This window comes from Mastigoproctus giganteus, chromosome 11 (assembly GCF_048544385.1).
Source record: "Mastigoproctus giganteus isolate SK-2022 chromosome 11, ASM4854438v1, whole genome shotgun sequence".
Lineage (NCBI taxonomy): Eukaryota > Metazoa > Arthropoda > Arachnida > Uropygi > Thelyphonidae > Mastigoproctus > Mastigoproctus giganteus.
This window is the reverse complement of record NC_143585.1, coordinates 17,628,794-17,646,786: the sequence shown is the minus strand read 5'-3', so window position 1 is coordinate 17,646,786 and position 17,993 is coordinate 17,628,794. Positions and strand designations below refer to the sequence as shown.

The 17,993-nt window shown below is 37.0% G+C and overlaps 1 protein-coding gene across 4 annotated transcripts in view; it reads right to left on the bottom strand.

Moving 5' to 3' along the window:
* Positions 1 to 17,993, bottom strand: part of LOC150077751 (cell adhesion molecule Dscam1-like) — a 351,950-nt gene that overhangs the window by 1,824 nt on the left and 332,133 nt on the right. For 2 of the 4 annotated variants that reach the window (XM_090385498.1, XM_090385495.1), the window contains 2 exons: positions 16,487 to 16,648; positions 14,516 to 14,600 (listed from right to left, as the gene is read on the bottom strand). In XM_090385498.1, coding sequence (XP_090241624.1) covers positions 16,572 to 16,648 — 77 coding nt within the window. In that variant the 3' untranslated portion in view covers positions 14,516 to 14,600; positions 16,487 to 16,571. The remainder of the gene's footprint in view (positions 1 to 14,515; positions 14,601 to 16,486; positions 16,649 to 17,993) is intronic. The other 2 variants (XM_090385494.1, XM_090385496.1) reach the window with 1 other exon arrangement.

Below are 17,993 nucleotides of genomic sequence, written 5' to 3'. Positions count from 1 at the left end.
CAGTTAGGGGCAGGGAGTTAAAGCTGTGTTCCAGGATATCATCTTGATCATCTTGTAGCAATAAAAAAATCCACATTATTTTGATTACAAGGTAGGGGGGCTATAGCCAGTTCATCCCCAACTTGGGACTGCCACTGTACTCAGGCACAGTACATAATTGGCAAATGCTCTAAAACTGAACCTACAACTAGATGATGTGAAAAATTCTAAAATTTCTTAAAGGTACTGAAAATTAGTTATTTGTACTTACCTTAGTATGACAATAACTCTACACAGAATAGGCCTTATCAACTTTTTATCAAATTTGTAATGAAAAAAAATGTAAATTACTTGGCAATGAATGTCACACATTTCGTATCATAGTTTAAAGGATCTTAAACCATAACAAAGAATTTGTATTCATTTCCTTTCAACACACTGTAAGAAAATTAAAAAACAGTGTAGCAAATAACAATTTAATTACTTTAGGAAAGTGAAGCAGAATACAGGGGAAAAAAAGTAAAAATATAAAATGTAAAGTGATTTAACTGAAACTGTTGGGATGGCTGGAGTATCTGCAAGGCAAGAAAAATTCCAGTAATAATGCATCACTAGTGTCACATGTATGAAAATAATGTTATAAAGATAAAATTAGATTAAGTTTATATTGCTTACTATTAACTTACTATTAGATATAGAATACTGTTTACAGTATTCTATTTCTAGACTGTACCGTTTTATTTAGCTTAACAAGCCATATTTGTTACAATAAAACACAAAGATCCATAAATAAGGCCTCTTTGGTCATAAAAGTATAAAGCGGGGAACGCCAGAGGTGTATTCAACTCTAGCAGTAAGCTACAGAATCTTGAAATAACTGGGAGTAAAGTGGAAGAGAAACTGTTGAAGATAAACACAAGAAAGGCACCCGGGGTGGATGGGATCTATCCAGTTATATTAAAGGAGGCAGCAAAGGAAGTAAGCAAACCCTTAGCCATAGTTATGAGAGCTTCCTTGGACTCAGGGGAGGTACCCATGGACTGGAAATGTGCAAATGTGACCCCAATTCACAAAGGAGGATCAAAGGCTGAAACAAGTAATTATAGACCTGTGAGCTTAACTTCTGTTCCAGGAAAATTAATGGAGGCACTGGTTAAAGAAGCACTGCAGGATCATTTAGACAAGACTTCAGTTATAGCTCAGACACAGCATGGTTTTGTTAAGGGGAAGTCTTGCCTGACCAACTTGATTGGATACTATGATGCAGTCACAAAAGAGCTGGATGCAGGGAATAACTTTGATATTATATACTTGGATCTTAGAAAGGCTTTTGATACTGTTGCACATGGAAGACTGCTACACAAATTGGAGCAGTGTGACATTGGAGGCAAATTGCTGCTATGGATAAAGGGGTGGTTGAGGGGGAGAAGACAGAGAGTGGTAATCAATGGACACTGCTCATCGTGGACTGATGTTATTAGTGGAGTCCCTCAGGGCTCAGTGTTGGGTCCATTGTTGTTTTCTGTATTTATAAATGATATTGATGATGGTATATCAAGCTTAATGTCCAAGTTTGCAGATGATACAAAGGTTGGCAGGGTTGTCAAGGACACTACTGACACTATGCTGCTGCAACAGGATCTGGAAAGGTTGAGCAGATGGGCTGAGAGGTGGCAAATGAAGTTTAACATTGACAAATGTAAAGTACTACACATGGGAAACAGCAACCCCAGAGCAACGTATCAACTCTGTGGTACTACACTGACAGTGGTAGAGAATGAAAGGGACTTGGGGGTGATTGTGCAGGCAGATATGAAGTTCTCTGAGCAGTGCAGACGGGCTGCAAGAGTAGCTCATGGAGTATTGTCAATGATATACAGGAATTTTTCCAGCAGGGATAAGGAGGTGATTATTCCATTGTATAAGGCAATGGTCAGGCCACACCTAGAGTACTGTATACAGGTCTGGAGGCCTCATTTCAAGAAGGATGTAGAGCTGCTAGAACGAGTACAGAGAAGGGCAACAAGATTAGTGAATGGAACAAAGGGGTGCTCTTACGAAGAAAGGCTTAAGTTTTGCAAATTACAGTGTCTGGAGACTAGGCACCAGCGAGGTGATCTGATAGAGGTGTATAAGGCCTTGAATGGTTTAAGCATGCTCATTGCTGATGGGATTCTTCCTCTAGCTCAGAAAAATCACCTGAGAGGGCATAAATTCAAATTGAGGAAAGACAGATGTAGGATAGACGTGCGGAAATTTGCCTTTAGCCAGCGGGTGGTTGGTTGGTGGAACAGACTGCCATCCCTTGTGGTGGAGGTTGATAGCCTAAATAAGTTTAAGGCTCAGCTGGACAGGTATTTTGAACGAACAGAGGGGTGAAGTGGAAGTAGGTTTTTTTTTTTTTTTTTTTTTTTTGGCTGATGCTGCATAAGCTTGCTTTCTTGCATCAAATGCCTCTACTAATGCTAATGGTAAAAATGCTAAAGTTTAAACATAAAAGTATAAAGTATCATATAAGTTTAAACTTATAGCATTTATTAAACAAACCGGTAGCTGAGTGGTCAAGAACAGGAGTGCAATAGCACATGCTCTATGAGTAGACGGAGGGGGTGGGTTCAAACCCCTGACTGCTAAATACGGTTGATCTGCTAACCCACACTGGGCCAGCATAGCAGATTATGGTCCATTCCCTTAACATGATTTTCTGAGGCCTCCATCCTGAAGTGGTTGACAATGGCTGCAGATTTATTTTATTTATTAAACGAACACTGGAAAGCATGTATACATTATTCTATGTATCCATCTTGTTTATCAATACATTTTTGTCATAGTTCTTTCCAACTTACATATGCACTGTGATAAAAGGATGGACCCTGCTGTTGAAGTCAGCATGTCACTGCCATTTTCAGCTCCTCATCAATCAAAGTGTCTTTCATTAAGATGCCTCTTCATATGCTCAAATAGAAACAAATTTGATGGATCCAAGTCCAACCTACATGCAGGATGAGGCAAACACTTCACAATAACAGCACACCAAATCACATTACACTGTGATGTGATTTGGCGTGCTGTTAGATTCTTCCTGTTTTGTCTTATAGCACTGTTAAGATTATTAAGTGTTTGGTGATATCTTTCCTTATTTATAATTTGGCTTTTCTCTAAAAAAAAAACAAAAAATCAACCAAAATTGGTACTTCTGTATCCCAAAACAGTGTGGGTATAATTTTTTGTGATCTTTAGATGGCAATTATAGATTTTTTCTTCACTGGAGATGATGGATGTCTAGAACAAAGCATTTAAAATAAGGGTCATAATGTAAGATCCAGATCTTACAACCTGTTATCAGGCCCTTAAAAAAATCTCTTTGGAAGTTATTGCACCCTTGCAACAGGTCTTGTCAGATCTCGTGCCTGGAGAATTTCATTTCTCTTATTGACATCTTAAATACCCATTCATATTTTCCTATATTTTAATGTGTTCTAAAATAGTTAAAACGTTCTCATTGAACACACTAGCATCATTGCATATGCAAATACAATACAGACAGATTTTGGTATTCAGCTCAGGCGGAGTCACAAATGTCAGTGACTCCGCCTGAGTAGGAGTAGTAGGAGTCACTGACAAATGTCAGTGACTCCTACATTTTAAAGGAGGAGTCACTGACAAATGTCAGTGACTCCTCCTTTAAAATGTAGTAATCACTGGTTAAAGAAGTAATGCAGGATCATCTGGACAGGCATGCAATTATACTGCAACCACCAGTGGCTTATATAGGTATCATCGTAAGGGGGAACATAGCGACCAGATTTTATTTTAGAATGACCCCTGCATCCTTTTTCTTTAATTTCAACTTTTTGGTTGAGGGGGACCATATGCCCCTTCTGCCCAACCCTGAATATGCCCCTGGAAATCACAGCATGGATTTGTCAAGGGCCGGTCTTGTCTAACCAATCTGATAAGTTACTATGATGTAGTGACCAAGGAACTGGATGCAAAAACTAATTTTAACATCATATACTTAGACTTTAGGAAGGTTTTGATGCTACTGCACATAAAAAACTGCTGTACAAACTGGAGTGATGTAGCATTAAAGGCAAGTTACTGCTATGGATAAAGAGATGGTTAAGTGGAAGAAGACAGAGTAGTTATCAATGGGCACAGCTGTTCATGGGCTAATATTATTAATGGAGTCACTAATAACATTCAGTGCTGGTTTGGAAGTTCCATTGTTGTTCACAATATTTATTAATGATATTGATGAAGATATATCAGGCTTAATGTCTGAGTTTTAAGATGATACAAAGGTTGGTAGGGTGGTTAATGAGAGTCATCAGTGTGAGCTACTACAAAAAGATATGGAAAATTAGGTCAATGGGCTTAGAAATGGCAATTCAAGTTTAACATTGACAAATGCAAGGTACTGCAAATGGGTAGCAATAACACCAGAGTAACTTATCAACTGTGTGGTACTACATGCTTGAGACCAGGAACCTGTGGAGAGATTGATTGAGGTGTTTAAAGTCTTGACTGGACTGAGTAAGCTGAACGTTAATGGTATTCTTCCACTTGCTGAGACTATGAGGGGGGCATAAATTCAAGTTGAGGAAAGAAGGTTGGAGAATAGCATTAGCAGAGGCATATGATGCAAGAAAGCAAGCTTTTTTTTCAGGAAATATGAATGAAGGAAGGTTGTTCCAGAAAACGGCAATTGAATGAATAAACGAGGAAGATGAAAAGTTGGTTCTGTGAGTTTGAAGTTGGACAGTAAATGGATGTTGGCTGGTGGCCGCACGTATTAGGACTGTTTTGAAAGAGAGAGTGGGAATTATAGAAGCCAATTCGGAAGAACAGTGCCCATGGAAGTATCTGTGGAAGAGCCATGCAGCAGAAACAGTATGTCTATGAGACAGCGAGCGGAGAGACTCTGTTGGAGATGAATCATTAATTAACCTAGCTGCCCTCTTCTGAATGGAATCAAGAGGCCTGAGAAAGGTTTTGGGGGCACCACCCCAGATGTGGGAACAATATTCCATGGCAGGGTGGATTTGCGATTTATACAGAGTGAGCAGCTGTTTGGAAGAAAAGTAACACCAAGAACGAAAGAGAAAACCAAGTTTTTTAGATGCAGAGGAAGCAATATTTGTAATGTGCTTGTGCCAAGAGAGATTAAAAGTCAGGGTAATCCCCAAAAGAGATACATCATTTTGCCTAGAAATCAGAGTGTCACTAAAGACAAGCACAGGAGCAGAAGAATCCTTTTTGCAAGATATAAGACAAGACTGAGTTTTAGAAAGGTTGAAATCAACTAAGCTATCTTTGCCCCACTGGAGAATTACCTGAAGATCAGCATTTAAGGAATTGGTAGCAGATTTTCGAGAAGATGAAGGTGACTGAACAGGGCAAGGTTTCTCAAAATGGAAAATGGAATGCAATGTGCTATCATTGGCAAAACTATGGATAGGATTTCCAGTCAATGGAAGAAGGTCATTAATATGCAAGAGGAAAAGACTGGGAAAAAGAACTGAACCTTGGGGGACACCAGCATTAGTGGAGAAGTCAGAAGACAGAGAGCCATCTACCATCACCCTCAGTGAGCGATCAGAGAGAAACCTGGATAACCAATCACTAAAAACAGTTGGCAAACCATAAGATGGAAGCTTGTTTAAAAGACCGTTATGCCAAACATGATCGAAAGCCTTTGAGATGTCAAGAGCAACTACTTGTGTTTCACCGAACCTTTCCATTGAATTAGTCCATAAATGGGTAACATAAGCCAGAACATCACCAGTGGATCGACACTGACGGAATCCATACTAGTGATCGTTGATCAGACAGAAGGTTTCTATGTAGTTTAAGAGTTGGGGGTTAATTGATTTCTCCGATACTTTAGAAAAAGTAGAAGTAATTGCAATGGGATGATAATTGGATGGGAGGGATTTGTTACCCTTTTTAGGGAACTGGCTGGATATGAGCAAATTTCCAAGCAGAAGGTAAAACACCTTTGGAATAAGAAAGTGAAAAAAGGCGGCAAAGAATAGGAGTAAGTTCAGGAGCACAGGTTTTGAGAACAAGTGGAGAAATACCATCGGGACCTGGAGCTTTCTTAGCATCAAGATTTGTCAAAATCCTTCTAACATCCTTTTGACGGAAGACCACAAGAGGCACTGAATGGAGCGTTTTGGGAATGGTGGGAGGTGTTTTACCAAGATCATTAATATATGAGTTGGAAGAAAAATGGGATGCTAGCAGGTCAGCTTTATCCTTGGCTGAAGTGACAACAGAACCATCTGGTTTGGACAGAGGTGGGAGCAGAGATGGGCAAAAGTTATGGCCAATAGCTTTGGCAAGGGACCAGAATGCTTGGCTACCATTATGGCAAGATGCAAGTTTTCTACTCTTAGCCTGTTCAAACTCTAGTTTGGACTGATTAATAACTGCTTTACAATTGTTGCGAGCTTTGGCGTAGGCAGAAAATGAAACTGAAGAATTAGAAACAAGCCAATTACGATATGCAATATTCTTCTCTTGAACAGCCTTAGCACATTTATTGGAAAACCAAGGTTTAGATAAAGGACGAGATTTTAAAGTGGAGTATGGGATAAAGGATTCCATTCCTGCAAGAGAATAATTTCACTGACACGATCTGAGCAAACGATATCAGAAGTTTTGAAACAGTAATCCGACCAAGGAGAAGAAGAAAATAAATCTTGCAGGTCATCCCATTTTGCATTCTTGTAATGCCAAACAACACGAGGTTAGGAATAGCCATGAGATAAAGGCTCCATTGGAGAAGAGACAATCACCAAGTTGTGATTTGAAGTGCCTAAAGGACCTCTCACTTCGACCATGTACTTAGAAGGGTTGTTTGTGAGAAAAAGATCAAGCGTGTTGGCTGTATGATTAGGATTGTCCAGTATTCTTGTAGGTAAATGAACTAACAATCTGTGCAAGGTCAACCCCAGGGGCTCTGAGCTGGATATCATCATTCTTCTCTTTCTTGGTGATTCCCTACCCTTCTACTTCTGACTCATTCTCTCTCTCTCTCTCTCTCTCTCTCTCTCTCTCTCTCTCTCAGGGTAATTTAGAATTTTTTTTTTTTTTTTTTTTTGGCTGGTGCAGCATAAGCCTCAGGCTTCCTTGCACTATATGGCTAATAATAATAATAATAATAATAATAATTACAAAAGCCTCAGCATCTCAACCAGCTGGGTTGGTGTGACTAGAAAACGGAAGCCAGCTGGAGTTGTGAAAATTAAAATCACCAAGGAAAATTACCTCACTGTTAAGAAAGTTGGACTGGAGAAAGTCAAGTTGAAAAGAGAAGAAGTCAAAGAGCTCCAAGTTATTAGTGGAGTTGGGAGAATGGTAGAGACAACAGATGAATTTTACACAATGAGGTAGAGAGATTTTAAGCCAGAGAACATCAAAGAGAGTAGATTCCAAATTGCCAAGTCTCTGACAGGGGATATCAGAATGGATATATGCACCAGTACCAACTTTGAGGTGAAAGGAATCATACAGCAAATAATTTGGGCATATGAGTTGAGCAGTAGTTGAATCAACCGATAACTGAGATTCTGTCAGAAAAAGTACATGGGGTTTGGCAGACTGCAAGTGGAAATGGACATTGTTTCCATTTATGCAACATCAGCCAAAAAAAAAAAAAAAAAAACGTTCCCATTTCACCCCTCTGTTCATTCCAAATACCTGTCCAGCTCAACCTTAAATTTATTTAGGCTATCAGCTTCCACAACAGAGGATGGAAGGCTGTTCCACCAACCAACTACCTGCTAGCTAAACAAAAACTTCTGCACATCTATCCTACATCTCTTTCCTCAATTTGAATTTATGTCCTCTCAGGTGATTATTCTGAGCAAGAGGAAGAATCCCATCAGCATTGAGCATGGTCAAACCGTTCAAGGCTTTATACACTTCAATCAGATCACCTCGCAGGTGCCTAGTCTCCAGACACTGTAATTTGCAAAACTTAAGCCTTTCATCATAAGAGCAACCCTTTGTTCCATTCACTAATCTTCTTGCCCTTCTCTGTACTCATTCCAACAGCTTTACATCCTTCTTAAAATGAGGCCTCTAGACCTGTATGCAGTACTCAAGGTGTGTCCTGACCATTGCCTTATACAAGGGGATAATCACCTCCTTATTCCTGCTATAAAAATTCCTGTATATCATTGATAAGACACTGTGAGCTACTCTTGCAGACCATCTGCACTGCTCAGAAAACTTCATATCTGCCTGCACAATTACCCCCAGGTCCTTTTCGTTCTCTACCACTGCCAGTGTAGTACCACAGAGTTGATACGTCACTCTGGGTTTACTGGGTCCCATATGTAGTACTTTACATTTGTCAATGTTAAACTTCATTTGCCACCTCTCAGCCCATCTTTTCAAACTTTTCTAGATCCTGTTGCAGCAGCATACAGTCATTAGCGTCCTTTACAACCCTGCCAACCTTCATATCATCTGCAAACTTGGATATATATCAAACTTGATATACCATCATTAATATCACTTATAAATACAGAAAAGAAAATGGACCCAGCACTGAACCCTGAGAGACTCCACTAATAACATTGGTCCACTATGAGCAGTGTCCATTGATTACCACTCTCTGTCTTCTCCCACTCAACCATTTCTTTAGCCATAGCAACAATTTGCCTCTAATGCCACAATGCTCCAATTTGTTGAGCAGTCTTCCATGTGCAACAGTATCAAAAGCCTTTCTAAGATCCAAATATATGATATCAAAGTTATTCCCTGCATCCAGTTCCTTTGTGACCACATCATAGTATCCAATCAAATCGGTCAGGCAAAACTTTTCCTTAACAAAACCATGCTGTGTCCGAGCTATAACTGAGGTCTTGTCTAGATGATCCTGCAGTGCTTCTTTAACCAGTGCCTCCATTCATTTTCCTGGAACAGAAGTTAAACTAACAGGTCTATAATTACTTGTGTCGCCCTTTGATCCTCCTTTGTGAATTGTGGTCGCAATTTCACATCTCCAGTCCATGGGTACCTTCCTGGAATCCAAAGAAGCTCTCATAATTATGGCTAAGGGTTTGTTTACTTCCTTTGCTGCCTCCTTTAATATAACTGGACAGATCCTATCCAGACTGGGTGCCTTTTTTATATTTATCTTCAACAATTTCTCCTCTACTTTCCTCTCAGTTATTACAAAATCATCTAGCTCACTGCCAGAGTTTAACTCACTTCTAGATTCCCCTCCCTGAATAATTCCTCATGTGTGAATGTAGATGCAAAATACTCATTTAGTTTGTTAGCCACCTGAGCAGGATCATCAACAGTTGAACCATCAATATCCAGTGGACCAATCTGAATCATTCCTTTCCTTCTAGAGTTTACATAGGTAAAGAACACTTTGTTGTTTTTTTTTTGTATCCTTTGCCAAAGATTTCTCATAATCTGCCTTTGTCTGCCTAATCTCCATTGTGACTTGGTTACAGACCAGCTTATATCTCTCATAAGCTTCATGTCACCCATTAATTTATATGTATCCCATGCATTTTCTTTTCTGCCATATGTCTCATTAGTCGTCTGACATCCATTTAGGCCTAAACCTTGAACAATATTTCTTAGTTGGTATGTAAAGCCTAGTAGCTTCCAAGATAAATTCTTTGAATGCTTCCCATTTTGAATTTGCTGTTGGTAACATCATCAGTTGGTCCCACCATACAGAATTTAAATACTATCTCAGACCACTGTAGTTGCCTTTACGAAAGCAAAAACCCTTCCCTTTACCCCTGATGGTAGTTACCTCTGAGTAAATCCTACTTCAGCACACTGTGATTACTGTCACCTAGTGGTTCCTTTATCTGCAGATTCCTAATGCATGAAGAATCACTACTGGTAATCAGATCAAGAGTGTTACTGCTTCTAGTTGCCTCCCGAACATGCTGATGTATAAAACAATCATCCCATCAATCCACAAATGCCTTCCTAGTGTGTGAGTGAATAACCCAAAAATTCCAGTCAATATCTGAGAAATTTAAATCCCCCATTATAAGATTCTCTGATTTACTGGCCCACTCTATTTCTCTGTACAGTTTCTTATTATACTCATCAGTCAGAGTCATTAGGCCTATAATGCACACCTACTCTCCATTTTGATCTCCCAATGCTTATATCACACCAAATTGACTCAACACTGCACTGTCCAGCGATTTCGACTGGCTTCACTTCCTTGCATTTTATGTGTTTCTTAACTAATAGCATAACCCCTCCTCCCATCTTATCCTGTCTATCCTTTCTGTACACATTGTACTCCCCAAATTCCCTATCTTCATTCCTTATATCTGTGTGACACCACGTCTCTGATATCCCAACAATATCTGCCTTTGATGTTTTGAGCAATACCTCAAATTCATCAAATTTATTAACTATACTCCTAGCATTGGTGTACATGCAAGTTTACATGCACTTGTTCCTATTCTTAGCTACCCTAACACACCCCATGTGTTTACTTGTAACGCAATGACTCCCAGAAGACTCTGAAATACCCTGCATCTAGGCTGCTGCCCATTCCAATAGAAGCAGTGCAAGAATCACTTTCACTTCTGCCAGTGGCTACTGTTAATCTATTAGTCCTTGTATCCCCCCAAGCTAGCAGTTTTCTGACCCACCTAACACTGCCTCGATAGCATCAGCAAATATTCTTGCACCCTTTCTATTTAAGTGTATCCCATCCCTGAAGAAGCAGTCTTTCCTAGTAACAAGTACCGACCAAGGTGAAAAAATTTCTACTCCTTGAATCTTGCACAGTCTTTCCAGGGCCGAATTGATCGACAAGTTTCTCATCATAAACTGCCTCCTATCGTGTCTGGGCAGAATTGCAGACATTTTCAAATTCAACTCTGATTCATGGCTTTTTTTCAATAGTGATCTGTACTTGTTAAGTAATTCTGCCAGTCTCCTAATCTTAATATCATTAGTGCTAACATGTACAACAATATCACCTTTTGTGCCCTTAAAAGATATCTGCTTTACAATGTCCTTAACCTTTGCCCCTGGCAGACATACCCCAGTCCTGTTCCACTTATCCTTTTTATATAGCATGTTCCCCATTTCCTTGACAATAGAGTCACCAACAACTACTAGTTCCTGTGGGACCAGCACATTCTGCCCTGGGGGTTGCCGCTGTGTTGTGTGATGATCAAGTGCAAGCTCTGGCGTTGATGTGGGCAGCTGAAAGCTTGATGGGCCCCTCAATTTAGATCCTTCGAGGGCATCCACCCTGTCCTTCAAGCTCTCATATAGGCCCATAACAACGCTGAGTTGTCGCCTGATTTCCTCACACTCCTTACATCGCGCGCGCACACACAAAGACATCCTCCTTGGCAATATCATGGCCCATACCTGATTGCTCCACAAACATCAAGCAAGTAGTGCATTTTAAAAGATGTACAGAAGGTTTCTTTCAGCCAGCAGGTGGTTGATTGTTGGAACAAGCGTCCATCTGTTGTTGTCGAAGTGGATGGGTTGAATAAATTCAAGGGAAAACTAGACAAATACTTGTAGGGTATGGATGGGTGAAGTGTTTTGTGAATTTTGCTAGCAGGGATAAGGAGATGATAATCCCTTTGTATGAGAGGTGCCTTCATAGCCAGGTGGGCAGGAGCAACAGTGTGTAACACACGCTTTTTGATTATACCGGGGTTCGAGCCCGTGACCACCAAATATGGAGGATGCAGAAAGGTCAGGGAATGACCACCGCATATCCCTGGAGCAATATGGCCTTAGTTGCTAATGCTCCTAAAAAACAACAACAACAACAACTTTGTATGAGGCAATGGTCAGGCGACACCTTGATTACTGTGTGCAATACTCAAGTCCATGCCTTACACTTAACATTTGGTTCTGCATACAGTACTCAATATAAAATTAAAATATACATGAAATATTATAAATTAAAAGCAATAAAAATGATAAAATAACATGCTTTTATCACTTTTAATTTAATATTCCTAAAACATTTGTATATATTTTACTTTTATCTATATTTTACCCCTTGTAACTCTACTGTTGTCAGTGTATTTTATTTTTACATAAAATTTTATCCTCTTTTAATTTTATTTTATTTAAATTTTAATAACATTTTGGTCATATACAGTTGGTATATGCAATTGCGTCATATGAGTCTACTTTCCTAAGCCCTGCGGCCTATTTGAAGAATGCACGGTGATGCCTCCACAATATAAAATCAATGCAAAGTAGCAAACTTAATTTGCTCAACATTAATGTAAGAAAAACAGCTTTGGTCACCACCAACCATAATAAAGTTATAGCATAATTTTAGTAAACAAAATAGTTATCAAGTCTGTTATGATGCCCATGTTTTTTGTCCTTTAAAGGAATTTAATGAATTAAATTATTTCCAAGGTGAAATTTAACAGCCATGCAGAAATAATTCTGTGCCAATGAGCAAAATGATTATGTTTGTATGTCAAGCATTATAATAAGTGATCCTGTGTGTGATTGCATTATATGGATGAATGTACAAAAATTTTAAAATTATACACTTGACACCTATATTGCTGGATATGATAATGGACACCCAAAGGTGGATTTGATACATAAACAAAATTGCAATATTATTTAGTCTATTGAACTTGTCTTTTGTTGGGAAATAGGTTTAAGTCTTTTGCCTAATTCAGGGACTCAATAAACTATTTAAAGTAGCATAAATAATGTGTAGTCAAGTATATAATTTTTAATTAAATCTTTGAATATATGATTCACTCCTATTAAATTCATTCCTATTAAACTAAAACTGTTTAGTGAAGGGTAACATTCACTCTTAACTAAACAGTTAACATACTTTCACTTAACAGACAGGCTACCATAGTTGAGTGGTCAGGCACGAGGGTGCACATTCTGTAAGTGACCATGGTTCAAGTGCACATGATTATTGTACGGTGTGGTTTCTTATATTCTGCATCTTGTGAGCAACTTTGACCACGTGGTTGTAGAGTATAAACAAAATTTATTTATTTTTATTTAAAAAGAGTTAACATTGCAGTGAAGCATTATTCTGTCACTGAAAGAATAATACTTCACTACAATGGGCCAATAATTTAATAAGTTTTAAGTTTCAGGATACAAATTTTGAAATAATAAGATATTCTGGCTCATCCTTACTATGTACAAAGCCATATGACATACATAGTAATTAAGACCTGAAGAACATTAAAGCATCACTAAGTCAGAAAACATGGAGATGAGGCATACGATGCAAGAAAGCAAGCTTACACAGTATTAACCAAAAAAAGGGAAAAAAAAAAAAAAACTTCCCATTTCACCCATCCATTCACTCCCAAAGTTTGTCCAGTTCTTCTCTGAATTTATTTAAGCTATCAACTTCTATAATGACAGATGGAAGTTGTTCCAGCAATCAACTACCAACTGGCTAAAGGCAAATTTCTGCACATCTATTCTACAACTGTCTTTCCTCAATTTCAGTTTATGCCCCCTCAGGTTCGTAATCTGAGCAAGAGAAAGAATCCCATCAGCGCTGAGCCTTATCAAACCATTCAAGGCCTTATATACCTTGATCAGATCACTTTGCAGGTGCCTAGTCTCCAGATGCTGCAATTTGCAGAATTTAAGCCTTTCTTGGTAAGAGCACTCCTTTTTTTTCCTCACCAGTCTTGTTGCCCTTCTCTGTACTCATTGTAGCAACTCTAAATCCTTCCTAAAACATGGCCTGATCATTGCTTTATGCAAGGGGATAATAACTTCCTTATCCCTGCCAGCAAAATTCCTGTATATCATTGACAAGACCCCCATGAGCTGCTCTGGCAGCCTGTCTGCACTGCTGACAAACCTGATATCTGACTGCACAGTTACCCCAAAGGTCCTTTCCATTCTCCAGCACCCTGAGTGTAGTACCACACAGTTGGTACATTTCTCTGACGTTATTGCTACCCATATGCAGTATTTTGCATTTGCCAATGTTAAACTTCAATGTATATACACTATCTCAGAAAGCCATGCATTCAATATAAAAGCAAACAGTGTAGTGAGAATGCAACAATTATATAGGAAGGAATTCATAGAAACTTTCATAATATAAGAAATCGAACTAGCTTAAACAAGAATAGGGAAAGTTAATACATCCCCCAATGGACGGCTGCTTGCCACCCCACCCCCAAAGATATTCAGATGATTGTGTGGAACTTCGATGTAGAAGTAACTGGCTGCTTTCGGCCTATAACTTAACCAGCTCTAATATAAATAATCACTAATTTTATTCAGACAGAAAATTTATTAAACAGCAACAAAAAAAAAAAAAAAAACTTGCATACCAGGTATAACTAGGTATGCCAGGTAACACCCACAAACCTGCAACACAATAATGAAAAACAAATCAACAAATCTTATATTAAATGTAATCATACATTACAGTAACATTACAACTGAATTTAAATTATTTCCATTATATTCAGTGGCAGCAACTATAAAATATAAAATATAAGGCATTATAAAACCCAGAACTCCTTACCTCTAAAGAATGCTCTTTACTTGACTCTGTACAGGTAATAACACAAAGGCTTTGATTATTTCCTTTTCCTTTCGCTATAAAATTTCTGCAAAAGATTTAAAACTTTGTAACAGTATTTCTTCCTTTCTTACAACTAGAGAGAAATAAGTAAATAAATATCCATTTACACATAAGTTATTGTAAAAGAAACCACCCTTTGACAATATCCTATATCTCCCTTTATTAAAGAAGCAACTGTCACTAATGCATTGTATGTGATGCATAGTACAGTGCATGTGGTCATCATATATCAACTATTGCAGTTAACTAATTTGGTATTAATAATCACTATTTAGTATTAGTATTAATTTAGTAATTTAGGGTTGTTCTCACTCATTATTTAGATGGAAGATGCATGACCTTAAGAGAGAGAGAGAAATATCCTAAAACTTTATTAATGTAAGTAAATTGGTTATCCAGTACTTCATAACTGTCTGTCAGTCTAAGCAAAACATGTTACAGATTAATAACTTAAACTTACATAAGATTTTATCTAAAACATTGAACTTGTTTTAAAAAAAATATATTGCAATACTAAAAGAACAGTGATTTCAGTACTAAAACAAAAGTTTTTAACAAAAATGTCTGTTCATATCCACTGCTGATGTCCTAATCAAAGTAGTACAAAAAATCATCCAATTCAAGCTCTATGTATACTGGAAGCATTAGAGCACATGTAAAAATAGATACAGGCTCAACCATAACTCATCTTGCTGTTTTGCACAGTTCTATTGTCATTGACTTGAACATCCGTACAAAAGGATATCATCTATGGGGTATCTTGAAAGCAATTCACTCTTACCTATGCAGTCCTACTAGGCAATATGCCACTGGGATGCATATTTACTAAACTACTTAAGGGATCCACTGTCTACTTCACAAATAATTCCAAGTTTGGTTCTGTTCTTCAAAGCCACTCTCTTCTGTATTATTTGTGTGTGTGTGTGTGTGTTATGGAGGTTTAATGGCATATAAGCTACTGGGGCTATAGTGTGCCTTTAAATAATAATATCATCCATGTCTTTTCTGCATTTCTATCAATAAGCCTGTCTATTGATTCCTATTTTTATTTTTTTATTTTTTTTTTTTTGATTTGGTAGTTGTTGGCGCATCGGCTTCTATGACCATATTGCACCTCCCAAGGTTTTTGCAGTACTTTGATCCAAGCCCGAGGCGGGAATCGAACCCGCGATCTTGGGTTGCCGGGCAGGTACTTTACCCACTCGGCTAGCCCGGTCGGCCCTATTTTTATGAGATGATTGCAATTGTTAAACAATATTGTAGATTAATGTATTAAATATTATTTATATTTAAAATTTTCGTTCAGTATAATATAAAATTATTTAATTATTTCTTAGTTAAGAAATAAAATTAAAAAAAAAAAAAAAACCCATATAAGTTTTGCAAAGCACCCCAGGGCACTGCAAATTTTGGGGCCGGCCCTGCCCAGATGTTAGAATTTATAGAATTTGTATGCCAACTGTATTGTCAAAATTAGGTGAAAACTACAAAGCATGAGAGTGCCAATTCAGATGCAAAGAATCATAATGAGCATCAAATTGCAATAAATTTCAGAACAAATACGCAGATAAATAGAATGTAAAATAAATTAATATAATTAATGCCTATGTATTTTTTCATGTTCTTTTTCTGTTAACAATTGAGTGGGCAGATGGGAGAGAGAAAATTGTTATGAGTTTTCCATGTTTGGTTCTCTTTGGAAAAAAAAAAAATATATTTCAAAGAGCAGTTGCAAAAATTCACTCTGGAAGTGTTATACTGAATAGTTTTCTAATTAAGAAGTTAATTATATAATATTAATTCAATTATTTAAAAAAAAATAAGTATATTTCACAAAGTCTGCAAGTTAGAGAAATTTTTAAAAAGTTTAAAATTACTTCACAGAATCTCTCATTTCATTTTAATAATTACCTTTCCTATGCCAAGCTACAGCTGTTTCAGAACATAACTGCAAGTAATGGAGCATGAAGTCACAAATGCAGGCCGACAGATACTGTCAAGGATGGAAGAACTGGAGAGATGAAGGAAGAATGTCGGATGAGGTTTGGCCAGGGAGAAGATAACAGCTGTAGTCTAGCAGAGGAAAGGTAATGAGTTTCATTATAACCATAACTTGGTTTAAATTAAAAAAAAAACATCATTATATAAGTTTATGCAATTATTTTTGTTATTTTTAATTAATTTGAAAGTGATATTAATTAGCATCAAATTTTGCTGCCCTGTGATATGTATAATGAAAAGAACTCCATATTTTTTTTCTCTTTTTTATTGATAATGAAGTAGGATAACAGAAACATTACAGAGACCTTATTTTAAAAACATTTTTTGGGAATTTACTTTATGGATTCTGTAACTAAACATAATTGGGTGGAATCATAACTGCATCCCCAATTATTTATTTTCTCTTAGAAAACCTCAAAAGAAACTATCCAATAAATCTCTGATAATGCCATATTCCCAGAAGAGTTATTATGTTAAACATAATTATATGTTTAAAATGCCGACCGGGCTAGCTGGGTGGGTAAAGTGCCTGCCTGGCAACCCAAAGGTCGCGGGTTTGAATCCCGCCTCGGGCTTGGATCAAAGTACTGCAAAAACCTTGGGAGGTGTATTATGGCCACATAAGCCGATGCACCAACAACTACCAAAATAAAAAAAAAACTGTTTAAAATCCTTATGATAACTAATGAAATGTTTCTGCTTCACAGTTTTCTTTTCTAGTCACAGTGCATAATTTTTCTATGACAGAGAATTAATCTTCAAGAAAGTTGGTAAATGTTAATCAGTAATATTTTTTTCCTTAGACTCAGTGAGATATATGTACATATATTTTTATTTCAATAATTCAGAATACTAAAATTCAAAATTACTTTCATATTGAAAGTTAATTATGAAAGTTACTTTCATATTGAAAACAATCATAATGTTCTTATTAGCTATAGGTTTTTAAAGAAATGTATCTTCTACTAAATTTAAGCAGTTCTTATGAGTGAGCAAGATTCGATATACTGTATCTTAATATAACTGCTTTTTATTATTTGTTTAAAATTTATTGAAGTTAAATTTAAATGCTATTTAAAATATAATTAAAATAAATTTATTAAATAATATATCAAACAAAAATTCTCATTTTATGTAAATATAATTAAATTTATCACCGTTTTCTTCTACTCATCAGCACTGAACAATTCTGGAAAACAGTAAAGATGCACATGATATATAGAACTTAACCAAAATAACACTAATCCAAAATAATTCTATAATGCTATCATAATACTGTATACCTGACAAATTAGCATTTTTTATTTATATTAGAAATATATCTATTAACTCTCTTTTTTTCAGATAAAAATGCTATAGAACAACAGATTTCAGTAAATAAAATTTGATTTGAATGAAAATAAAGGTCTAATGATTG